Source organism: Aulostomus chinensis, chromosome 5 (assembly GCF_037954235.1).
Source record: "Aulostomus chinensis isolate RoL2024-O1b breed Wild chromosome 5, RoL_Achi_v1.0, whole genome shotgun sequence".
Classification (NCBI taxonomy): Eukaryota; Metazoa; Chordata; class Actinopteri; order Syngnathiformes; family Aulostomidae; genus Aulostomus; species Aulostomus chinensis.
Window position 1 is genome coordinate 30,393,927 of NC_141324.1, and position 26,073 is coordinate 30,419,999.

At 44.2% G+C, this 26,073-nt stretch overlaps 2 protein-coding genes across 3 annotated transcripts in view; both read left to right on the plus strand.

Moving 5' to 3' along the window:
• LOC147262140 (ETS translocation variant 3-like protein) lies at nucleotides 1-5,183 on the plus strand. Its single transcript, XM_086205095.1, has 5 exons — nucleotides 1-58; nucleotides 922-1,153; nucleotides 1,388-1,511; nucleotides 3,012-3,096; nucleotides 4,882-5,183. The coding sequence occupies exons 1-5, from the start codon at nucleotides 1-3 to the stop codon at nucleotides 5,181-5,183; spliced, it is 801 nt and encodes a 266-aa protein (XP_086061221.1).
• Nucleotides 5,184-6,225: 1,042 nt separating this feature from the next.
• The window catches only part of lig1 (ligase I, DNA, ATP-dependent), a 48,569-nt gene continuing 28,721 nt past the window's right edge, over nucleotides 6,226-26,073 (plus strand). Inside the window, exons 1-17 of one of the 2 annotated variants that reach the window (XM_086204562.1) lie at nucleotides 6,227-6,413; nucleotides 7,004-7,072; nucleotides 9,855-10,035; nucleotides 11,189-11,339; nucleotides 13,224-13,352; nucleotides 15,243-15,578; nucleotides 15,682-15,787; nucleotides 17,686-17,772; nucleotides 18,467-18,523; nucleotides 19,178-19,236; nucleotides 20,230-20,343; nucleotides 20,445-20,611; nucleotides 20,975-21,051; nucleotides 21,233-21,324; nucleotides 24,309-24,408; nucleotides 24,613-24,698; nucleotides 25,520-25,635. In XM_086204562.1, coding sequence (XP_086060688.1) covers nucleotides 6,397-6,413; nucleotides 7,004-7,072; nucleotides 9,855-10,035; nucleotides 11,189-11,339; nucleotides 13,224-13,352; nucleotides 15,243-15,578; nucleotides 15,682-15,787; nucleotides 17,686-17,772; nucleotides 18,467-18,523; nucleotides 19,178-19,236; nucleotides 20,230-20,343; nucleotides 20,445-20,611; nucleotides 20,975-21,051; nucleotides 21,233-21,324; nucleotides 24,309-24,408; nucleotides 24,613-24,698; nucleotides 25,520-25,635 — 1,944 coding nt within the window. In that variant the 5' untranslated portion in view covers nucleotides 6,227-6,396. Of the gene's footprint in view, nucleotides 6,414-7,003; nucleotides 7,073-9,854; nucleotides 10,036-11,188; nucleotides 11,340-13,223; nucleotides 13,353-15,242; nucleotides 15,579-15,681; nucleotides 15,788-17,685; nucleotides 17,773-18,466; nucleotides 18,524-19,177; nucleotides 19,237-20,229; nucleotides 20,344-20,444; nucleotides 20,612-20,974; nucleotides 21,052-21,232; nucleotides 21,325-24,308; nucleotides 24,409-24,612; nucleotides 24,699-25,519; nucleotides 25,636-26,073 lie in introns of both variants that reach the window. The other variant, XM_086204563.1, reaches the window with a different exon arrangement.

Consider the following 26,073-nt stretch of genomic DNA (forward strand, 5'->3'; position numbering starts at 1 on the left):
ATGCAGTGCAGCTGCAGCTCCTCTGTCGGACATCTTTCACCGCCATACTGGAGCAGGAGTAAGTGCGAGACCATTCATCACGTCTATTCATGTGTGAGCGAGATCCTGCGCTGACAGATATTCAGCTGTTCGTCATGGAGAATATGAGCGGGTACATGAAAAACATGAACAACTAGAGCTCGCATACCTCTGTCCTGCAAATCCAGCGGTTTTTTATGTCGGGTTTACTTTCTGTAACCACTAGATGGCGCAATGACTTACGTTTGGCCTGTAGCTTTTTTGTTTTTTCCTCCGGGGAAATATCAAAAATGTCTGCCTCAGCACAGTTTAACGAAAACTCACAATCATCGAATTCACGCATCACCGGGCACTTCAGGTGTTTCTGCATCCGAAGCTCGTTAGCGACCGTGTGGTATCCAAATATTCCTTCAAAAGAGCCATAAAAATAGAAACAACAGAGGATTTCTCCTCAGCGACCTGGAGCATAACTCTCTTACTTGTGGCCTTGCTGTATTATCCCTCCATCGCCGGCCGCCTCCACATCCGTATACAGAGCTTTCCACTTTCATTGATGTCATGTGACCTTCTTCTTTTCTGTGGTTGTAATTAGTATGGCCACTAGATGGCATCTGTTACAAATACATGAATATTTTCAACACTTGTTTTTAATTACTTTCTGCAGTGGAGGAAGAAGTACTCTGTTCCTTACTTGAGTGACAGTAAAAATATTCTTGTAAAAAAAAGTTTCCTTTCAAAATTCTGCTCAAGTAAAAGTGGAGAAGTCTTTGACATTTTCTTTTGTTTCAGGTTTTACCATGTTGTCGATGCAAAATATTTCTCTTCAAAATAACTAATTTTTTTTTTCGCAACATATGACATCATCAGTCGCCGTGTGTCACGTTCTTGCTGTGGTCTCCGCAGCCATGCTGTTCCCTGACTGGGCCTACAAACCGGCCTGGTCTCCAGGCTCCAGACAGGTGCAGCTCTGGCACTTCCTACTGGAGCTGCTGGGCCGCGGCGAGGGCGGGGCCATCGGCTGGGGAGGAGAGTGGGGTGAGTTTGTCATCCGGGACCCTGAGAGGCTGGCCAGGCTGTGGGGGGAGAGGAAAGGCAAACCACACATGAACTATGACAAGCTGAGCCGCGCGCTTAGGTAACGCATCTCTACGTGTGAATGTGTCTATCCTGCTGCAGGCTGATGCTGTATAGAACATGTTCTCTGCAACAACACATGCTGTCACATTCAACTTTAAAATTTTAAACTTTAAAAGGCACGCAAAGATGCAACATTCAGCAGCACTTCTTGCCTGCAGGAATATGAGAGCATGAATACACTTAGAGCCCGTCCAGGCCGGCCAGAGTGACACAGGAAACACTTTACTTCCAGGTACTACTACAACAAACGCATCCTGCACAAGACCAAAGGGAAAAGGTTCACCTACAAGTTCAACTTCAGCAAACTGATCCTGGTCAACTATCCAGGATACCCACCGCCACCCTCCGGCCATCAGGTCATCACCACACCTTCACCTCTCATACCACAGCTTAAAAAAACACACAAACTTTTTGGGGAAGTCTCTCTATTTTGACTGGGCGATGCTAACCTGCCCATCCGGGACCATTGACTGCGCTACGCTAACCGCCAGTCAGCCGGTCTCTGGTCTCTGGTCTCTGGTGCAGCGCAGACCAGAGAAGTGAAAACTATTCTCTTGTGTGGCTCTGGGAAGGCGGTACTTCAAAGTGTATTTCCCAAAAAGTTGGCGTGTTCCTATTAAACCGGCGTCTCACTTTAATTGCTTTTTTTTTTTTAAATCATTCAAAGAAACAAAATGTTATATTTTTTAATCACCATTTCCCAGATGTCTTTTAACAAGAGCGTTATTCCAAAACTCAGTGAGAAAGCTTAATTACCTCTATTAAATATATTTCTTTCTTTTTCAAGCAGACCAACCAAAATAGATATAATTCCTTCTGTTTTATCATCCAACATTAAACTGGATGACTTGAGTGGAAATCATTACTCACATATTATCGTTGACTACAGAGGATAGACTTTGCTCATCCTGTTCACAGCCAAACGAAGGGCTAAGGTTATCCTTTAGAAAGTGTCATAATTAGTTGAATTATATTAGCAAATTTGTAAAAGTGATGACAGATTTTTTGGGAATGAAACTCTTTATCGTTCATGTGTCAGTTTTAAGGGAGAGCAGCAGCGTACGAAACGTCAGGAACACCTTCATCTCTCATCATCCAGAGGCCCATTTAGTGGCGCCATGTACGGAGGCCCAGAGAAGCCAAAGAAAGAGGACAAAATGTCGTTGTGGAGACAGTTTGTTCCCACACTGTCATTAATTTGTGGCCATGAGATATAACTTGTTCCCAGCATAACCCCTTCATTCCTAAGAGACCCAGGATATAATCTATCCCCACAGTCTGATTCATGTCTTGCAATAAGACGTAGCTTGTTTGTATAGTTTGATTTATCTGTGGCCACAAGATAACTTGTTTCCTTGCTTTATTTAATTCGTGGCCACCAGATATTAATTGTTCGGACGCTTCGATTAATTGGTGAAGATGCGACTGCTTTTTACACTGGTTTTTGATTTGAAGCCTCAAGATAACATGGCCACTTGTTCCTTTGCTAACGAATGAACTAATTTGTTCCCACTATTTAATCCATTTGTGGCCACAAGATAACAGCGATGTCATTTGTTGTAACAGCTGTCACCTGTTCCCATGCTTTCATTCCTTGTATCTTGTGGCTGCGAGTTGATCCAGTTGAGGGAACAACTTATAACTTATGGCCACAAAATATATTTTCTCCCTGTGGCCTCGTCAGGGCTCCATAATTCTTTCACATGATGTTCCTGATCTTGTGTGCTGAAAAAAAACATCAGTGTTCACATTTCACTCTCTCCATCCATCCATCCATCCATCCATCCATCCATCCATCCATCCATCCATCCATCCATCCATCCGCCCGCCCGTCCGTCCGTCCGCCCGTCCTCCAGCTGGTCCAGAGCTGCCCTCTCCCCTTCCCTCTCCTCCCAGCAGAACGCGGTCTTCCTCTGTGTGGGGGCTCAGTGCTGGACCGAGGTAAGAGCGCATCCACCAGGGGTTCCCCTGAACATCAGCAGGCTCCAGCTGCCAGCAGCGAGTCTGAGTCCGTCAGCAGAGTCAGATTTCTGTTGCCCTTCATGTCGAGAATGTCAACATCCTAAACAACAACAGCAACACGGCATCCATTTGAACTGAGCCTTTTCTAACTGCGTAGCCACTGAGGGCAGTAATCAATTCTGAAACTGGAACTGTTGACGGGGAAACTCCGAGGGAATCCGGCCGTCTTCCTCGTCGTGACTCAGCTTGCATGCCACCGTCTCCTTAATTCCTGAAGTTTACTTTACTTCACCACACATCGTTACTTCATCCCAGAAGGATGAATTCATATCATAAAAAAATGGAAATGAAACTTATTGGGGCTGTGTGTTTTTAATTAATTAACAGGAAGAATAAACACTCAGCCGCCCAGGAGAAATTAAATTTCCGCCACATTTTTAGGACATAAATGTGATATAAATCAGCGTATGGATGATAAACCTCTGAAAACCTTCAGAGAATATCTGGCAATAAAACGGGCACGTCTGTGAGCGCTACTATTTTTAGCGCCCCCCCCCCCCACACACACACACACACACACGAAACCTCCTGCTGATTACTCACGAGTGAAGTCTCAAATGCAAATGCTGCATTATCCAATTTAATCTAATTTGCATTTTTCTCCTAGAACTGAAATATGAACTGAAAGGAACACCAAATCATGTATTGTCAAGGTTTTCTCTGCTGGAGTTTGAAAGAAGACATTTTAAGGAAGCAGAAATTCCCAATTTGACCGGTGCATGAAAAAGTGATGTTTTAGCCCAGAGTGTCGAACCTTCAAGGTCAAACAGCCTCACTGCGAAGGGAAGTAATAGCATTTGGGGTCATAAATAATAAATACAGCTTGGATTAACTGCAGTGTCTTGAAGATTTTTTTTATTTCAGAAAACTCAATACAAAAGCACAACTGCACTTGAAAATCTGCTGCTGCAGGTCCTCAAACTTTGTTCCATTATTAAGTTCAGAAGTGTAACGATTTACTTGTTATGATTTACTGTGTTAATGGGGACAAAAATACATTCAAATGAAATCAAGAATCTCAAAGTTCTCATTCACAAGTGCTTCCAAAGGCTGGTTCAACCGTCACTGTTACCAGCTGGAAAAAAGCTTCAAAGTCTGAATAAGGAAAGTACGGAGGCCCAGAGAGGCCACACGGAGCAGGAAACACTGTGGCCTCAAGATATGACACCATAAAACTGTGGCCATAATTATAATTCACTAATTCAATTTGACTAATTCACAGGATTAAAAGGTAATTGTTCCCATGCTTTGATTCATTTGTAGGAGCAAGTTATATCTAATGTCCACAAATTGATTAAATTGTTGGAACAACTGATATCTTGTGGCCACAACATCTTTTTTTCTCTCTATCTGGGGCTCTGAAGATTTGGATTTATCAGTAAAAAGGTTTTCCCAACACAAGGAACTTGCTTGGTTGAGAGGAGCTTAAACAAAGGAGTGACAAACAAGAACTGCCAATCAAGAAAGTACAATTTACTAAAGTAGAAAAACTGTTTAGTACATGACCAGAATATAATAACAAAAAAAACGTATGTGCAACAAACTGTATGTATGTAAAGGCAGCAACACAGGAAACATACAGTTTATCTGTGATTTAGGTTCATTCATGAAAACAGTTTTGTTACATGATTGCGTGAAAATGCACAGAATCTGAACTTCTGATGTCATTTCCTGTTTGAGAAAGCATCCTTTGCTTCTTGACAGCGATTCCACCTTCGCCTCACCCTCTCTTGCTTCCGTGCTGCCTCCCGAAGCCGATCCCAGCCGCCCGGGTTCTCCAGGGCCCCTTACCCTTCATCTCTGGCCCTGCGTGTCCAGGGGTCAGCCTCAGGGAGCTGGAGGCTGGCTTCCCGCCTCAACTCGCCTCGGAACTCCACATCACCGCAAACGCCTGGTCGGAGTGGGATCACATCAGTCGGAGCCTGTTCGGAGGAGTCAAGCAGGCGGGAATTCCAGGAGATGAGAGGAGGGAGGGGAGTCACGGACAGACGGGGAAGAGGCCGTGAAGAAGGAACCACAACCAGACTGACTGTTTCTCTCCAGTGAATCTCTCTTAGATCAAAGTTTCGAATTAGAGCTGTATTTATTGAGCTGTACCATGTTATGTTTTATTTTTGGATAGAAATATTGAGGAGGCCGCTTTTATTCTGTCAGCACTTCACGCCACAGTAGGGGAATTGCACTTGTAAACAATTAACAACATGGCATTTGTGTTGGAGTAAATAAAGCAGTGCACTCAAGCTACATTATTCAGCTGCTTGTCTTGTATTCTCCCTCCCTTCTTCAGGCTTCATGAAAATAAAAAGGCCGACATGAATGATGCATCCAAACAGACGCTGTGAAATTTTTATGAAAGGAGGCTTCATGTGGTAGCAGCACTCGGATTAGAGCCGCTTTTTGAAGTTACCACTCCCACACGGCAGGGGGCGGTGGCGCGCTGGTACCACAGTAAACGTAATCACAAATATCCCGGGAGAAAGTCCGAGCTGAGAGGAGTCAAATACAGGATGTTCCACTATGTTGTTTTTTTTCTGGCGCCACCAACCAACACGTAAAAATGGCTTGTTTGTGAGTGAATTCATGATTTTATTGGTCGTGTTTTCAGATGGTTTGATCTCCGAGCACATCAGTGGAATAATCAGAGACTTATTCAGATGAAGGTCCTCGATGTAAAGGCCGTCGTAATCAACTGAGTCTTGGCTTTAGTGCTGAATTTCTGAACTGAAATGATGTCTTACACTCAGTTTTTAATCATCTACTTTCTTCTTTTATGGTGATTTGTACTAATAAAACAAATATATTTCTGTATCAATTGAATTCAATTTACATTGATTTGCAGAAAACAATTCAACAAATGCATTTAACATCCATTTGTGAAACTGTGCAGTTAGCGGCAATAAACCATAAGCATAAGCATAAATATAAAAACAGGATCAAATATAAAATAATGAATGCTACGGGCTAACGACCACTAAAACTATCAATTGGAATGCAGCGGGACAAATTTGCTCCCGGAAATGTTTTACTTGTCCTGGGGAGTGAGCCCTCTCCTCTTGTACAGTCTTTGATTTCGATGTCATTTTGGCGCCGAATATTCCAAGTGTTTGTCAACCTAAGGCGCGGGAGTTTGGGTTTCTGCGTGTGAATGTTGGACTCGCCCAGTGAATTAAACCTTAGTCTCAGTTTAGTGTCCGGCGAAGGAAGGATTTTGACGGCAACATGCAGCGCAGCATCGCGTAAGTAGCGGTGGAGATGCTTGTGTTCCTTGCTAGCTTGTTCGGGAGTAGCATCGACGTGGGGTCGTGTGACCCCACACTGGCATGAACTAACCGGTAAAGTATCCCCTAAGTTGTGTTGGGGGCTCTTGAAGTGCCTCCAAAGGCGTTAAACTCGGTGCGGTGCAGCTAAATCTGATACTTACCTGCGCTGAATGAAGTTAGCATCAGCGGCGTCTGGTACGTCACTAAGGAGCAGTTTTTCTCTCTGCACCATCAGACAAACTCCTGCCTGCTTCACGGTCTGTGGGCTCGATGTCAAGATGGAACCTTGTTGCTTTTCCGGACATCAAGGACACGTTCCAGGGCAGCTGTAGCCGTTATGTTGCTGCATGAATGTCTGGTCATCAACGTGTTGAAGCTGCTAGCTAACGTTAGCCCCGACCACTCTGCTCCTCTTTCTGTAGATTCACATCCAAACCACCGATGCACCGACACTGTCATTTGTCAAGAAGCCACACTTATTGATCGTTTATTGATTATATCATTACTGCTGCCCCCGTTATCGCAGCTTAACCGTTTCCCCGTCACTGTTTTCCTTCTTCCATCAGATCATTCTTTCAGCCCAAACCCAAGGAGAAGGATATTCAGAAGAAAAGCGGCGATGAGCCTGTGAAAAAGTAAGACTCCCTTTTCCGGCAGTATTTTGGTGAAATACCACTAAATGCAATGCTTTGAGTGGTCTATCGTACCTGTGCTGCTCCAACTCTCCCAGGTATGAAGGATACTGAGTGCAGATGTTGAACCTATTTTGCAGTCATCAAATATTTACTAAAGTCGCGGTTGTCAGTAAAAAAAAAAGAAGCTTCAATGACGTCCACCTGTTGCTCATGTTGTAAAACTCATGCAAGCATTATGAAATTGAAAAGGAAACATTTGTAAAGTCCATGAATTTCATGAATAATCTTTGGTTTTGTTCCTGATGTTGAGACGCAGAGACAAGGTTTGAGTCAACCTGGGCTGATGTGAATCCCCATGATTGGGCGCACACCCAGGATGGGATGCAGGACTTTATTGGAGTACTGAAGTTAACGGGCCCCAGGGGTTCCCTGCATCCTGGGTCCCTGGTTAACTCCTGCACGGTTCTTGTCTGTGGTCACTTCCTGTTCCTGCGCCTCGTGATAGCTTTCATTCACAATCATTTGATGGCCGTACGTAGGACAGATACGTTGATGATCCACTTTAAACCATATTGTTGGCAGGCTGAGAAGACGTACTCCTGCTGGCTTGTGTGTCTCTACTCTGACGGATGTGATGGGCTCTTGCAGCGTCAGAAATACTCAAAGTGCATGTAAAAGACAGCAGCACTGATGGGAGCAGTGGGATTATTCCTGCCGTTCCATCTCATACTACTTATCTTATTATTGACTAGGAGAATGTAGATCCTTGTGTAGAGTGAAGCCCTCCCAGTCTGTAAATGGCTGTTTAGTAGGAATCATTAGACCTGGTTTAACACTTAACAGTTCTAGACACATTAAGCAGGTGTGATTTATGACTCCACAGTCTCATTGTTAAAAAGAAAAGGGAAAATGCTTAATAACCCAAACTGTACGGTGTAAATGTGGGATGTGGAAGAACATAAACGTGAGCATCAGCTGCAAGTTTCTGTATGTTTTTAAAAATCACGATTTGGGTTTTCAAAGACGGTCAATGACAAAAATACTCAAGTGTTGTAGGACATTTTGGAGGCCTTTCTTAACTCTGCTGTAAAACTCTAAATACAGATAATGAACTTTTGTCCATTCATTAACCCTATAAATGTGTGTGTGTGTGTTTCATGCTGACTGAGCAATCATCACGTTGCTGCCACCGGTGTCTCCGTCGTAGCCCCGCTAATGATGTCATCCTCTGTCTGAACGCCTCTTTGTGTTTGGTCATCAGTTCATCTGCTAATATTTGTGCGACACTGGAAGTCGGTGGACGCTTCTGCTCAGGTGTGTTGGCGCAGGGACAGGTGAGAACATGCAGGACAGGAGGACCAGGGTAGAGACCCACTGAGAGCAAGACTGATGACACGTTCCTGGTCACATTGTTAGAAGCAGAGGCTCAATAATAAAATGATAAGAGCTTCTACTCATCTTCTTTAGAAAGTGTCAAATTGCATTTGTCCCCTCAGAGCGTGGAATTCGGGGCTTAAAGACTTTCAGACAGGACAGAGTGATTACATATTGCTGTCACTCTTGTGAAAGTATGTTGAGACTGTCGGTGCGTTCACATAATATGAACGCTGTGGTTGGAGTTGAATCATCACCAGCAACAGAAATGTGGGTTGATGGATTCGTGGGCACCCACAAACAGAACAGACGGAACCGGCCGCCTCACAACATGACATCACTTTTATTGCAATGCAGCCTTTTGAAACCAGGAGAAGACATTAATGTTGTAGAGGATATGGAGATGCTGCCTGTGCTTGCTGTTAAAATGATGTTTGGTTTGGTTTTCTGGGCTAAAGAGCGATGAAGGCCGGCAGAAGCAACGATAAAAGCCCCTCAGGTGTCGGCCCAGTTCCTGGTGGAAACTCCTGCCTCGGTACAGAGGCCTCTCTTCTGTTGTTCCCAAATGGTGGAACGAACCACCGAACTCTGTGCGTTCTGCTGAGTCCCTTTCTACTTTTAAGAGACAATTGAAGACTCAATTGTTCAGAGAGCACCGAGGCACTGAACCTGACTCTGCTCCTCTTTGTCCTGTGGTAGAATCAGTCAGAGGGTCCCAGACCCAGCACTTAGTGACTATGTAGCACTAACTGGGTTGTGTGATGTTGTATGTTTGTCAAAAAAAAAAAAAAAGGGAGGGAGGGAGGGGGCGACACTTCTTCTGCCACTAGATGGCAGTACCTGTGACCAAATCACAACTGAAGCACTTTTGCGCTTCCTATGGACTTTTCCTTAATTAGGTCTAAATTCTTGCTTGTGTTGTACGTCGCTTTGGACAAAAGCGTCTGCTAAATGAAATTGGAGAATTGGAGAATCAGCGACCTGCGCTGGTGGATCAGCTGATGTTGGGTCCTGCTACCCTGCAGTTATCGCAGAGTCCCACTGGCGCTCAGATGTTGAGTCAAACTTTTTCGTGGCCAGTTCTTATCTAAAGCGATGGTTGAAGGAGATAACGGCGTCTGTGTCGGATCTTTGAGCTGCTTTGATGATAGTTTATCAACTCAAGGCTGTCTTAGAAGTCTCTTTAATAGACGGATCTTTATGGAATGATCTTTCCATCGTTGCTCTGACCTCTCTTTTATGTCTTGATTTGATGTCTTTGCTGTTTTTTACTGCTGTACCTTTTGTCCTAAAGCTCTTCTTAAAATGCTTGATGAACACCTCGTGGCTGCTCTATTCATCGAAATGACGACTTGTGTTTATTCTCAATGCCCCGGTGGGATAACGCTCTGTTTCCACTTGTATCCAGACCAGTTAAAAGTCCCCTCAAAGTGCAGAACGGGGTCCAGGAGGCTGATTCACCCATCAAGAAGGTTGCCAAGCGTAGCCGTCAAATCCTGGACAGCGACGATGATGAGGCGCCAGTCGTTAAAGAGCAGCTGGCCGCTAAGGGACAAGGAGACAAGGAAGCGTCTGCTCGAACAGACGAGGTACAACACAGGCACGCGCCACTCTTACAAACTGGTACATGGCAGTGGAGGCGTTTCCTCGCTGGAATTGTGCTCAACCACCAGTTGATGGAAAATGCTTTGGGTTTGTCTCGTCATATTGGAAGATAAACTGCCTCTTTACTGCAGTTTTTTCTTTCCTCGGTGAAAACATCTGAAACCTTTTTTTCTTTTTTTATGTGTTAAACCCACAATGTAAGCTGCAAAAGCTGGATCTAATAAGGCTGTGAGAGCTCCTGTGGGCGTATCGGTGCCTATTGTTTATTCAGTGGTGGGGAAAAACAGATGAACAAAACACAGTTATTGTGTAACGATTCGACAATATTGAATGTATTATTGTCTAAAAGCCTCATAATGAACAGATCTGATTATTGGCTTTGGCTGTCACTCAAATAGCTCTTGTTTTAGTAAAACCTGTTTTAAGTGCCCTGTCAGTTTAATTAGTGATGTCAGTAATTTGGCGTTCATCGATGAGGCCGTGATGGTTGCCAGCGTGTTAATACAAATACTCGTGGTTGGGGGAGCAGCTCCAGTAGAGGGAAAGACGAGCCTGCACCTAAAGATAATTTTCACTGACATATCGGAGTGTTTTAGGATTCATTTGCAGCTCTTGTCATGTAATTTTCATTTGAAAAAAATACAAAGGAGTTTAATTCAAATAATCGGCTCAGGAGTCAGTTTGACATCGCTCTGAATGATACCCAGCCACAGCAGTTAATCTCATTTAGCTCAGCAGAAGTTCTGAAGTTTTACTGACAGTTCTGATGAACGATTCTCTCTGATTCAAATTCTTATCTTCTGGACAGATGTGGAACGTTGTTCTCCCTGTTTAATTTATGCTAGCTTTAGCTTTCAAAATCTAGTCGGAGGTCACGGCAGAGTCTTAACATGTTGTAAATTTGATCTGAAACGTGTCTTTGTGTTGACTCCATGTTGTGATAACTTCTGTGAATCGCGTTAAATGTGTTTGAAGGAAGCGTCAGAGCTGCAGAGACAGCAGTATGGTAATGATCACTTCCTCCACAGAGTGTAGATGCAAATGAGTCAAGGTGAAACTAGAGAAACATCTTAGATCCAAGAACTTGAGGTCTTGCTGCTTCTCATCCTGAGATTCACCAAATGTGTTTTTCACCAGGATGTGTTTAAGGCGCTTCCCAACCCCCTGTCTCCTGCGCCAACACCAGCCATCCCCGGGACTCCCGCCACCCCGGCTTCTTCAGCTTCCCCGGGGACCCCTGACACTCCCAACTCCGTCTCCCCCTCTGGGATTGTCAAACGCAAGACCGGTCAGTACTTTGTAAAGTACCTCAGTTGTTGACCTCCTTTGAAAGAGACTGAAAGCGCAGAAACCCGTCTGGAGTGGCCCGTCCTGGGTTCACGTGGCTGACCAGCCGCCATCATGTTTGCTTCATCTCCAGACAGCATCCAACATGGCCGATACTGGCCGGTACTTAGGGACAATTACAACTTGTCCAACTGAGAGTCGGCACGTTTTTGTTGTTGTTGTTGATGAAGTCACAGTCAGGTGTAATGTCACCTGTATAACACACCTCATGTCCACCCCCCAAACATATCAACAACTTAACTTAGAAATTCACTTGACATTTAAACGGAACGACAATTGGTGTCGGATCACGTATTTATTTCTTCACCAGGCTTTAAAAACCGAACCTAACGGATTCTATGTACGCCAGACTTGGAACAAAATGTGTCTCTAAACAACTCCCCCCGAGTCGCAGCTTTGTGATCTTTGACACCAGCTGAGGATTAATAGTTTTTTCTGCCTCGAGCTATTTTAACTTGATTACTTGTTAGCAGGAGCCTAATGGCTCTAAATACTCATTATTTCACAATGAGAGGAAAAACAAGACATTTATCAAAAACTGAATGCATGAGAAATTAGTTCACCAGAAATAGCAAAGTACACTTTCCACCCACACACAGAGTTTTGCTCGTTTATCTCTCAGCTCTCTTGTCTCGGGCCTGAGACAGACAACCACTAGATGAGATTGTGTTTCTCTGATTGTGTCATTTATCTCATCTGCTGAATCACAAGTACACACTCGTGTCTATATTATCATCTCTCTATGGTTATTGCCAGGACAGTAATATTGTTGCTGCATTGTTTTGCTGTGTGTTGTTTCTGCTGACGGGGTTTTGAGGGAACCAGCTCAGCATCTCGTCTGATCGTTGTAGATGATTGTCAGTGCACAGTTTTTGGTCTGCAGGCTTCGGTAACTTTCTGAAAGCATGATCACATGTCCTGATAATTCCTTTTGTTGCTGCAATGCGTATACGATCACATTTTTCATGTGAAAAACAAGAATAAAAGATCTCCTCGTTTTCTCGCCACATACATGGTAATTATCTTCCGTTTCGAAATCAGATGAAAGCGTGCAGAGCTTTGTAACCATCTGCGCTTAACATAAAATAGAATAGTTAAGGGGTTGTAAGTGGCGCTTTGTGCTCGCTGTATTTTTAATAGCACTCCAAAATGTAGACTTTTAAATAGAATGTAAGAGAGTTACGCGGTTTTCTAGTGTTGCGGCTTTGTTCTCATTTAGGAAGCACCTCCTTGCTTTTTTCTTCATGCTACTTTTTGCAGCAGGAAAGCCGCTCATTCTCTTTTCATCATCTTATTTTCTTTGTGTTTGGTGGCTGTGGTGTTTGCTTTCAGCAGTGCTGTGTTATCACAATAAGAACCCCGCCACTATCACCACTGAAGGAAAACAGCACATTAAAGTAACACTCTAATTTGACCAGAAATTGCCTTCTAATGTCCCGGGTTAATGCTTTCATTATAATATCCAGAAGAAAAGCATCAGCAGTGCTACCTGAACTAGAACCTTAACAAGGACCAAAACAGAGGAAACAAAACCAGAATTACCCTCCAGCACCACTGCTGCATAAAATTACAGAGGAAATTAGACTGGAACCCTAAGCTGCTGTGCTGCATAATATATTTCAGGACGGAATTAGTGTTTTCATTAGCAAAGTATGTATCTGCGATTCTCTCTTTTTCCGTTGCCCTACATCTGCAGTAAGAGGGTAGACTCGTCTTGTACTCATCTCCACATCTTTTCTGTTTGATCATGGCACAATTTCAGCAGGGACGCCTCTCACTTTTCCCCTTCCTCCATTTAATTTAATGCCTGTCCTGACTTCTGCAGCGAGGAAGATGTTTCCCAAGAGGAAGCTTGATGAGAGCAGGAGTGGCAGTGAGAGTCAAAAAGAGGAGGCCGAGGAGAAGGGTCAGCAAAACAAACGTCCTCGCGTGGCGAACAGTGCCAGCGGCACAGGTGAGGCTTCATCCCAGCAATGAGACTGGTAACAATACGACTCCCTCTTCTTGGCGAGGAGAGAAGTGTAGCTGGAGGCTTTCCAGGATTTGCCAAGTTAACACCTACACAAATAAACAGGCATGGATTGGGGAAAAATGAAACCTGGCAACAAATGTCGCCCATGGTGTTATACTGATAACCATTAACAAATTCTTAATCATAATCAAACTCCAACTTAGGGAATTGCACAATTTAATTTGTTATTTCTGAAAGGAAAACCGCAAAACACACTAACTCATTTTTACTGGTTTTATAAGAGAGCACTCGCCCAGAAGTTAACATCACCGTGGTTCCCCTGACCAAAGCCGAATGGATTTTTGGTTTGGATCTGCGGTAGCTGCAGGGAAAAAAAGCTCTGTGGCAACTCAAAAAGATCAGCTTCACTAATTAACACCACTGTGGTCCTTTTTACAAGCATAAATGCAACCATTGAAAGTGCAAAGCTAATGTTGCGCTGCAAAATGAATTTTGCAGTGAAGGCTTGACTCCGTGTCACCACGGCTAGCTTCACGCTTCGTGAGTTTTCAGTATTCAATGGCCCTGCAACCTCCGTAGTCCTGCTTAGCTGTTTGTTAGCAACCACCGTTTTTTTAAGACGTATGAAAAGCTTCAAAAATTGTCGCAAAACAAAATATGGAAATATCTTAAGTTCGTAAAAATGGAAGCCGCTCCACCTCAGAGTTATTTGGAGAACTGACAACTGCAAGCAAGCAACCACAGCGAGGCGATCTGACGTCTCCAGATCCTCTTTGAGATCAAATCCTAATTCAAATCCAATTTTACCCGGACTTTGGTTGACCATTCTTGCAAATTCGGTCAGAATCCATCAGCAGATTGTTCCGTTATTCTCCCAACAGATGAACTCACACTGGCATCTCATGACTTCCGTGGGAGAGGTAACACGTACAAAACCAGCGTCGGAACTTCAAGTCCCCTGTTATTGTGTATACTGCTACAATTACAGGGAAAATCCAAACAATATGAATTCTTTTTCCTAGATGAGATTATTTCTGAGCAGCAAAGTTATACTCCAAATAAAATGTAAAACCAAGAATATAAAACTGCATTTTTATGAAGTGTAGAAAAGCAATTACCAAAAATGCCAGATGGCGTTTCGGAGTGAGCATCGGTATTTGCTGTTTTTGTGTTTGTGAAGTGATTCTTTGTAAAGAGGGTTTTATTTTGACAGAACAATTTGAAGATGTCACCTTGGCTGTTGGAAAGTAAAGCAGGTTTTTTTCGATTCGTTTCACGGATATTAGAATGAACAACTGATGGACTAATCAGAATAAGGATGGATTATTGTGGTTTTTGCGTTGATTATTGTCAGTTGCAGCCTTAACTTCCATTTGTGTTTGTTGCAACTCAGATGAGTAGTGATGATTCTGTAACCCTGCAAATAAATGCAGTTCAAATTTTCAGCCAGAGCATCAAAGGATTGAAGGAAGTCCTGCGATACGAGACGCTCGTGAATGGAAACCGTGTTGTTTTAGTGCAAATGTCAGAACCCACTTCACTTGTTTGGTGTTTGTCTCAGACCAAAAGACTGGTTCTCCTCAGCTCAGTCCATCAATCATTTTGAACTTGGAGTGGGAAAAATTAAAGTTTCATGTCCAACTCCTCAACCAGCCGGCATCATGACCTCTGCTCTACCTCTTGAGACGACGGCTACAAGTTTGTGAATAGAAATTTCCTTTCCTGACTCTTGGGTGAAAAGGAAGCTTCAAAAATATAACCTGTGGCATTTATTGAAGAGGGCTGTTTTCTTGAAAGCTGCCTTCAAACATAGGCTACCCTCAGTAAACCTGCTGGCATTTATCTCATCCCTTTCTGTCTCACCCCGTGTAGGGACGGCCGATGAACCCATGGAAGAAGGAGAAAAGGAAGAAAGTGTTGAAAAGGCAGTGACCGAGGCTAACGGCCTAGATGAGAAGGTGGAGAACAAGAAGAAAGAGGAAGGAGAGGAGGCCGAGGAGGAGCCGGCGGAGAGAAAAAGGTCTGATGAGACAGGAAAGAAAGCTGAGGGGGTGAAAAAGAAAAAGACAGATGATGAGAAAAAGCCCACTATTGCCAAGGAGGAGGTGGTTGAAAAGGACACCCGAGCAGGAGAAGAGAGCCCAAAAAGTCAAACGGCGAAAGAGCAGAAAGAGCCAGCTAAGAAAACCCCCATCAGCAGTTTCTTTGGTGAGGATGAATTTGCATAGCTCTGCGCTTGCAAAAAAAACATGTCCATAAATGTGCCTTTTATCAGCTAGGAAAGAGGTATTTATTTCCTTCTTTTCAATAGCTCCCAGAAAAGCAGTGGCAAAGACAGAGAAACCAGAAAAGAATGAAGGTGAAAAAAAGACAAGTGCAGGCAGGAGGACGTCAGAGGAGAGCAAAGACTCAAAAGGGTAAGCAAAAGTACAACAAGAAGTTGCAAACTCCTGAGGCTTAATAGACCTGATTCTTCACCTGCCTTCTTGTATTCGCGTCTGGGTGTCAGTCTGTCATATTTACCTCTCTGTGTCCTCCCGCTCGCAGGTTTACTCTCTGGTTTCTTAGAGACACTGAATCAAAACATGTTTGTCAGGAGAGAAGATGAAACAAAATTCTACACTGATGTTGACATACAGCTGTAAGCAGAGATGGTCCCTGTGTCAGAATAACTGATCATAGTCGCAAATTCTTGATATGAGACATGGCAGATATGTTATACCCCAAACAAATAATAGCTCCCCGCTTTTTACGACTTGCTGGATGTATAAAAGTGATTGGTATGGTTCCACCTGACAGCGCTCATGGTAAATGTTTCCATATGTCACTCGGTGGTGAAGGCACCTCTGAAAGAGGGTGACTGTGCACATCCAGCATGGAGAGAGAGGCCAAAAGGTCTGTTGTGGTGGGGGTGTTGTGATGTTAAGATGTCCCTGATGGTTTGTTGGTTGTTGCTGTGACACCAAGTGGAATTACCTGTGAGGCTTGGGTAATACGACAACAGCAACGAGTATGGGTTCGGTACGTGCTTCCATCATCATCGCCAGGCGTGCAGTAGTTAGTCGCATCGCTGGATGTGCATTGTCAGAGGCAAATGAAAACTCACACTGCAGCTTCCTGGATGCTCCGCAGAAAACTTACAGCTCTCATTTTCATCAATTTTTGAAAATTTTAATTAAAACAGACCCCCCCCCCCCCCCCCACCATCACTATGGCAGTCACCGTATTTCATTAAAATTACCATTACAGCCTCCAGTTGAATGTTAAAATGTATGCTTTGTTTCTTTCAGGTTAAGTGGTTGTCACAGCCTCTCATCTGTGCTGGTAGTTTATTTTGTGAGCGTGTGCCTCAAACGGATGCGGCCATTTGACTAAATGTAGTCCTACACCTCGCTATAGTACAGTCTCCCCTCCCCAGTACTCTAGTATTGTTTCCGTTATTAATATCAGACGTGTAGCTTAGGGTTATTACTCCTGTCAGCGCTCCCGACCAAGGTGCTGGAGTTGGTCCCCAAGCACTGCTTACAGCTGCTCACTGCTCTGCGGAGGATGGGTTAAATGCAGAGGATGGATTTCACTGTACAGCGCACAAGTGATAAATAGACATTTACACATAGAAGCCATGTATTTTTTTCTGCATATTGCAGTGTATATCAAAGAAAATTGCAGGGGGGGGGGGTACAAAAATTGTAATGTCAGTTTGTCCCAACATCATGCAGCCCTACCAGCAGTAGACATTCATGCAATATGTAACTTGTTCAGGAGGGTATTATATTGGGTTATTGTCAGGTCAATGTTTTTCCAGTTGCTTTATCCTGACGCGTGATTGAAAAGTGGGTGTGGCGCCTCAGCAGAGGTGGGTTTTCTAGGGATTTTTATTCCCGTATTCTCAGTCACTGACCAAGCAGTATTTTTACTCCATTTAGACAATCTAGAAGCAGCTTCTTGGTCATGTTTACTCCTCAGCTGTTAACTATTTTCAGCTCTTAGAGAGAAAATCCTTTTTTTCATGTTTGATTATTTATTTTTTTATCACTATCTTATGTGGGTCATTGTAGGAGAGACGAATACAGTCTGCAGTATTCATGGTAGCTCGAGTTATGATGAAGTCAGTGTTACAAGCTTGTGTTCCTTCTGTCCAGTGTTCAGTGAATGTAGGATAAGACACACACTTGGCACGCTTGATATACACCTTGAATGAATACTGTTGGCTTTTTTATTAGGAAGCGTATTAAGTGTTTTGTGGGTGCAAAAATGTTGGTGGAAGCAAACCAACTGAGTTGCTCATGCGAGTGTCTGCTGTGTTCCTCCTCAGGGAGTCCACTTCGGGCCAGACCGACTACAATCCTTCCAGGCCCAACTACCATCCTGTGGACCACGCCTGTTGGAAGCAGGGCCAGAAGTACGTCCACCCACTTTCACACCCTCCACACCTCCTATCACAACTACATCATACAGAAATGAAGCGAAAGATGTGTATGGTCAATGTGACATCATGATAGTGGAAGTGGAAGCCTCACTTTGTGTTAACTGTTGTTATTGAAAATTTCCCTCACTAAAATGTGTAATTTAATGACTGACTCTGAAGCAAGAGCAGACGTCCGTTGAGCTCGGCTGAATAACTGTGCCGCTGAGTCAACTTTCAAAACTTGGGGTGAACGTCCATCCATCCATTTTCTACCGTTTATCCCTTTAAGGGTCACGGGGGGAGGGGCACTTCTGTGCTTTATTTAGTAACTGCATCTCATAGGACAAAGTCCCTTAAATGACTTCAGTACATTCTGTGATTGAATTAACATTATGACTCTATTTGTGTTCTGAAAATTGAAAATAGATTTTAAATCTTGTAGTTAGTCTGAAATTAGTTTTGAAGAAATCTTTTCTCCCCGTATGGAGCCTCAAAGAGGGTCAAACTATATTTCAAGGACTCTTAGTGACTCTGACCGTTGGTCTCTCTCACTCTGTTGATCAAGTTGAAGTTGATCCTACCGTTGCATGACTTGTTATTTGCTCTGAACAGCTCAGTCAGCTGAAAGCAGGGAGTAAAACTCTGTTGGTGTGGATGCTCTGCTAACTACATGCTCATCACTCTCCAGAGTGCCGTACTTGGCAGTGGCTCGTACCTTTGAGAAGATTGAAGAGGACTCTGGCAGGTAGGAGCTCCATATGGAGGAAGGAATTTTTTCCCAGCGTGACGATAGAAATGGTACAAAATGATCTGCTCTATTCACAGGATATTAATTTACCAAAACACTCAAGCTTTCTGCTGGGAATTTCTGGAACATAATTAGAGACGTGTGTGTCCCAGCCAGGGAAAATTACAAAATTGGATTAATATTCTGGGGAGGGCAGAAAATGGGAAGAAATTTCACAAATAGGCCACTTTCTAGGAATCTTCAAGGATGTGTTTTAACAACCTCACACTTTCATTTAATTCAACAGTGTTTAAGCTGTTATTCTGGAATCTTAGATGATCACTTCCCTTCCTTTGTATCTCTGAATAAGAAATAGCTTTTCATGAGGGAAAGTGCTTGTAATACATTGATTCAAGTCTCTCGCTAGTGCACTTTTATAGACAGTCTTTATTTTTTAAGGACACTGGATGATAAAACTTGCTAGTAAATTTTCCCACCTACTGTAAATGATGTATTGGGTTTTATAAATGAACTGCCTCCCCAGTCTCCATTTTTTCGATTAAAACCTCAAGACAAATCTCATTTCCCCACCTCCTGGTGTTTACAGCTTGCCTTTGGAATTCGTTTAACTCATCTTCCTTGTCTCAAAGCAATCCTGTTGTTGTTCCCCAGACTGAGAAACATAGAGACGCTGTCGAACCTGCTTCGCTCCGTGCTGCTTCTCTCTCCAGGTAAATGCTATTTTATCTCTGCTATAATGCATGCTGATGTAACTGCTCTGGCATCTGGCTGCCAGCCACTCTATCAAGGAGATGATGATAAGCCGGGTTATACATAAAAGTGGAAGGATGAGTCAGTTCATTGGCGTGTGCGCGAGCATGTACCTGTGGGATTCTGTTGATCTGTTTCTATTGATGTGCTGTGTGCGTGCGTGTGTGTGTGTGTGTGTGTGTGTTTTGATATTGTCTGTCTGTCCTTGGGTTTTTTGTTCCTCTGTGTGAAAGAGCCTCTGATGTTTGATGTATGGGACCATGTTTATTAGGGATGCAACACTATTGAAATTTTCGGCCGATATCCAAAATAACACTTTCAGCTGATGACTGACTCTGGCATTCAGTACTTTTGAACTCGATGACACGTGAACCTATCAGTGGGATTTTGTAACACTTGTTTGGAAACAAACCTCTCGGTTCAGAGTTCACGGGACCATTTTTTAAATGGGTCACTTGTTATCCAGCAGAGGGTGCTCTAAAACCTCCATCGGTTTGACCTGTCACATGACCTTTGACCTGTCAATAAACTAGGCTAAAGTTGCTTTGTTACTCACTACTATCCTCTATTTGTGTAACGCCGTTCTGACCAGACAAACATGGCACCAAAACATCTGAGAAGCAGCGTGAGGAAGTAAAGTATTTCAGGTTCTACAATGTGTATTTGCAAGCCTTGTTGATTTCAGCAGCCTCAACATTAACAACAAGTTTGCAGGCTCTCCTGCTAGCGTTAGCTTGGCATCTGACTGAGGTAGCGGAGGCCCCCCACTGTATATTATTTGGCACATTCATTCTTAGAAGCTTGCAAAAGCTGTCATCCTTAGGATGGCAAAATTCGGCAGCAAAGCTCGAGATACAGATTCAAAACTGTTTGTGGTGGTGTTGTTTTTGTGTGTGTGTGTGTTTTCTCATCTCTTTGTGCTTTTAAGTGTGTAAAATGTGCTCCCCTCCTAGACGACCTGCTGTGCTGTGTGTATCTGTGTTTGAACCAGCTGGGTCCTGCCTACCTGGGAATGGAACTTGGGGTGGGAGAGACGGTGCTTATGAAGGCTGTTGCTCAAGCAACTGGTAACACACAGTCACTCAGAAAACACCAGCTTGTGTATTCTCGGGCTCTGCTCATCATTTGCTGAGGAAGCTTGTATTTACTGTCTCACTCTTGTTTCCAGGGCGACAATTGGACAAAATCAAGGCGGAGGCACAAGAGAAGGGAGATTTGGGTCTTGTGGCTGAGAGTTCCCGTAGCAACCAGCGGATGATGTTCCAACCGGCCAGTCTTACAGCAGGGGGTGTGTTCAGGAAATTGAAGGAAATTGCCAGCATGAGTGGCAACTCGGTGAGCCGTGGAATAACATTTTCATTAAGGGAGAGCAGTATTGGGAAAATATTGTTTTTAATCGGTTTACCTCCCAGTATTTGTGGTCAATACACCTCTTCCCTTTCTGACACTGAGTTATTAGTTTACTATTTGTCCAGCTCAGAGGAAGGAGGGTAATTTCTCAGCCTTAAATTGAGTTGTTGAATCCTGACTGGAATCACTTGAGCAATTAGTTCCTCCTCCTCTTTGCTGCTGGGGATTTTCTTTTTTGATTCTATAGATGGAACATGGAGTGTATAGACGCTGGTGACCTCACTCTTTTGCATTCCGTCTCTTCTTACCCGTCTGGTGTGAATCTCAATTTCCTCCTGTGTGCCTCAGGCCATGAATAAGAAAATCGACATCATCAAAGGCCTCTTTGTTGCGTGCCGCTTTTCCGAGGCCCGCTATATTGTCAGGTAAAATAACACTCTCACGCATATTTCCCAGACAAGCTTGCCCACATGTCTGACCATACACACACATACACATCTGCAAATAGGTTTTACATAAAAATACTGCAATGCCTTCTTATATAGCTGTTGTCACGAGTAGCACGTTAACAGTGACTGCTGTCGGTCGCCTGTCTTTGATGTACAGGTCCCTGGCTGGGAAGCTGAGGATAGGCCTGGCTGAGCAGAGTGTCCTATCAGCATTAAGCCAAGCTGTGTGCCTGACGCCACCCAATCAAGGTGAAAAGTAGTGCAGTGCTCGTTTGGAACATACCTGTTAGGGACACACAGATCGCTGCTTGGAGCTCATGCTGAGACCACCATTACTGAACATTTCTTAGCAGCTTCCTTTGATATAGCTATCGCAGTGATAGCGAGACAGCAGATAATTACTAAAGATGGGTGGTAAAGCTTGCGTTATTGCTGTGTTAGCGTTGCATAACCAGACTGTTCTCAATAGCACTGCAGTCAAACCAAATGCACCTGAAGTCGCACCAGAACTGTGACCTGTGTGGAAACATAGAAAACATAGGACAGTGGCTCCGAAATGTTTTAGTTCAAGACCCAAAAACAAATGTGCCAGAGACACACAACCCCCCCCCCCCCCCACAACCCACCGAAGGCTGCACTAATTAGCCTGTCTAAATACAGCCAAATTTAAAATGCTATTTTTATCGCACTAAAAACCATATACATTTATAGATATTTTTTACTTTCTGGAAATCATCTTGCAAAAAACACAGCACTTTCTTACCAGGCAGCGAGCAGTAGAAAAATCTGAATAACACAGAAGAAAAGATTCCTTTCTTCATAGTTCCCATCCCAGTATGTGGTTTTATGAAAGTTTCACCAAGTTCGTCTGCTAAAGGTAAAGTTACGTTTGCTTTTATATGCTATTAGATGGTGGGAGTTCAAGCTAAAGGAGAGGGGAAGTAGTGAGCTCAAGCTGATAAGCATTAGCATGTTGTATTTATGGAGCTCTAATGAAAGCAGTGCTAAAATATTCTTTGAATTCATTAGAAGAGTCAGATGATATTTGAAACTTGTAATTCATCAACCATGCCAATATGTTAGTGATGTCTTCCTTGTTAAGCTCAGGTAACTGGAATCAAAGGAAACAAACGCAGCAGTCCTCTGTGTGTAATTGAGCTATGAAGTCAACGCATCTTTTTACCGGTATGTTCCTGAGTTCATCACTCAGGAAGGTTTGACAGCCTTTCTCTCCCACCACCTGCTCTCAGCTCAAATCCAGCCTGGTCCCACCATCACTGCAGACACCAAATTAACTAAATTAATTCCTGACTTATTAGTATTCGTGGCTTATTCAAGACTAGAGGGTATGCTTTAATAAGAGTCAATTAGGCCAGAGGCTCGGTGGGGAAATTTGCATTGATCGGTGGTCTGGTCTGGAAATTTTTTTTTCCCTTAACATTTTTATTTATTTAACCATTCTTTAATCAAGCAGGTCAACCAGGAGCAAACTTTTACTGGGGTGGTGTGGATCGTTACTGTGAATAATTTATTTAGATTATTTAATATTCAGCTGTAGTTTTTGACAATATTGCGTCGTCGTCTACCGCTTGTCCAGGTCAGGGTCCGGGTCGCGGGGGCAGCAGCCTCAGCAAGGAAGCCCTGACTGTCTTCTTCCCAGCCACTTCCACCAGCTCTTGTGGGGGAATCCTGAGGCGTTCCCAGGCCAGCCAAGAGATATAATCCCTCCAACGTGTCCTGGGTCGGCCCTGAGGCCTCCTCCCGGTTGGACATACCTGGAACCCTAACCCGAGGGAGGTTTTCCTGGGGGCGTCCTCACCAGATGCCCAAACCACCTCCACTGACTCCTCCACTTGGAGGAGCAGCAGCTCTACTCTGAGTCCCTCCTGAAGGACTGAGCTCCCTATCCTGTCTCTAAGGGAGAGCCCAGCCTCCCTGAGGAGGAAACTCATTTTGTCCGCTTGTATTCGTGATCTTGTTCTTTCGGTCATTACTCAGAGCTCATGACCACAGGTGAGGGTTGGAACGTAAATCGAGAGCTTCGCCTTTTGGCGAACAACGGACCGGTTTAGTACCTGCATCACTGCGGACGCCGCCCCAATCCGCCTGTCAATCTCCTGCTCCATCCTATCCTCACTCGTGAGCAAGATCCCCAGATACTTAAACTCCTCCACCTGAAGCAGGACCTCCCCCCCAACCTGAAGTGGGCAAGCCACCCTTTTCTGGCTGAGGACCAGGGCCTCAGACTTGGAGGTGTTGATTCTCATCCCAGCCTTCACATTCGGCTGCAAACTGTCCCAGCAAGAGCTGGAGGTTGTGGCCCGATGGCGCTAAGAGGACTACGTCATCCACAAACAGCAGAGCGACACCCTCCCGCCGCCGAACTCGACCCCCCCCACCACCCTGCTGCGCCTAGAAATTCTGTCAATAAAAGTTATGAACAGAACCGGTGACAAAGGGCAGCCTTGGTGGAGTCCAACCCTCACTGGGAACAAGTCTGACTTACGATCGGCCACGCGGACCAGACTCTCGCTCCTCCGGTAGAATGACTGAACAGCCCTTTGTAAAGGGCCATCCACCCCATACTCCTGGAGTACCCCCCACAGGATGCTCCTGGGAACACGGTCGAAAGTTAGGGCGATAGTCGTGGTTCGACTATCGCCCTGACCCTCCTCTCCAGTACCCTGGTGTAGACCTTTCTGGGGAGGCTGCGGAGTTCTGATCCCCTGGTAGTTGGAACACACCTTCTGGTCCCCTTTCTTAAAGATGGGACCACCACCCTGGTCTGCCACTCCAAAGGCATCGCCCCCGATGTCAACGCAATGTTGCAGAGATGTGTCAACCATGACAGCCCTACAACATCCAGAGGATAACCAGGGTGGACCCCCCCCAACAAGTACTCCCCCAACTCTGTTTCCTCCATGGAGTACGTGTTGGTAGGATTGAGGAGTTCCTCAGAGTATTCTTTCCTCTTTTACTGGGGTGGTGTGGATTGTTACTATGAATAATTTATTTAGATTATTTAATATTCAGTTTTTAAGAATATAACAAATTTTTTTTATGTTTAATTTGGAAATAATCCACCATATTTCAACATTGTGACTGAATTTACATCGTTCAAGCGCGGTGGGAAATAGCTGATAGACACATCCTCTATATTTTTGTGTCTTTGAACTTTCATCCTGTGAACGTTTTATTGGTCACGCATTTTTTTTTCTCCTCCTTGCTGATAGGTTTCCCTCCCACTGTGATCGACGCTGGGAAGGGGATGAGCGCTGAGAGCAGGCGAGCTTGGATCGAAGAGAAGAGTCTCATTCTCAAACAGACTTACTGGTAACTGAAACCTAAACAAACTCCTTAAGTTTACTTTGCAGTCTCTCCTCGGCGCCACTGCAATGCTTCATTCCCCTTAAGCCTCGTCTCTCATTCTCCCTCACTCGTACCACTTCACTTTCATTTTGGATGATATCGATTTTTCTCTTGTTTTTCTTCTCAAACACCCTGGCTTATGTCCTGCTCACTTTCCCCTCCATTCAGCGAGATGCCCAATTACGATGTCCTTATCCCCGTTCTGCTAAAAGAAGGTATAGACCAGCTGCCCAATCACTGCAAGCTCACTCCAGGTAAGCAGCCAATCAGAAAGCAAAGATGCAAGAGGATCCAAACCAGTGTGTGCTGCGTGTTTATCGATCTGTTCAGTGGAGGTGAGGCAGTTATTTTAGTTGAGTCATTTATCACAGGAAGATAAGATACCACTAAACTAAGGATTAGCTCCCAATTACACCTTTGTCAAACTATTTGTGATAAGAAGCGTTGTCGCTAAGGTGGGAAATTAATACCAGCCACCATCTGCTAAATCGGCTGTTTGTTAGAGGCTTTGTTGCCAAATAAACAATTGGCTGTTGTGTCCCAGTGATATGAGATTGTTAAAGTGCATTTTGAACAAAATATTTCTGTCCTGTCATATCTGGCTCTCTTCTCTGTGAGCTGCAATTAAAGGAATTTGTTTAGTACATTTCATTATATCACTCCTCTGCTGCTTTTGAAGCTTAGCTTAGCAGCGCAGCCCAAGGGGATGTGAGTCAGAGAACTTTCATATTAGGGCCAAATTAGAATACAAACAAACTAATTTCAGCTGCAGAGCTGCCACAGAAACAGTGGTGGGTGTGATGCTGTGTGTCATGTTTATTAAAGTTAATTTCTCAGCTTCTGGGTTATTGCAAAACAGATCTGGAATCTGCCTCTGCTCTTGTAACCTGTGGCCTCCACATGCACTGGAAAATGAAGAAGATATTTTCCGGGCAAACTTGCAATTAGTTCCACAACAATTTATGATTGACATGAAAAATGCATTGCTGCATTTCTTTGGTGATGATAAGCTTGTGCCCTGCTGTTTACTTTAGCTGTTTATTTCCTCTAATTCTATCATTAACCATCGTCTTAGGTGTTCCACTGAGACCCATGTTGGCTCACCCCACCAAGGGGGTTGGGGAGGTGATGAAGAAGTTTGATGAGGCAGCGTTCACCTGCGAGTACAAATATGATGGAGAACGTGCACAGGTGTGTGTGTTTGTGTGTGCATGTGGGTGTAAATTACTGAGGGCAGCCGTTTGTTTTCTTAGGTTTGGCACTGAACATATGCCAGCCGCATTTTATATGCATACACCTTTGGGCTGTGTTCTTTGACTGTGCACACATGCATGAAGTGTGTGTGTGTGTGTGTGTGTGTGTGTGTGTGTGTGTGTGTGAGTGAGAGCACGCCTGTGCCTATTCTTTTAAGATAAACAGTAGTTGTGCTTTTCCCTTGGGCCTGTAGGCAGAGAAAGCAACTCATGGGGGTGGGGTGGGGGGGGTGCAGAGAGGTGAGGAAACAGAGACATGTAAAAGGGAGACAAACATGAAGACACAGCAGGAGACAGTAGTGGGGCTGAGGGAATTTTGAGGGGACATTCAGAGACACAGCAAGCAAGAGATTGTAATGTAAGCCCCTCCAGCTGT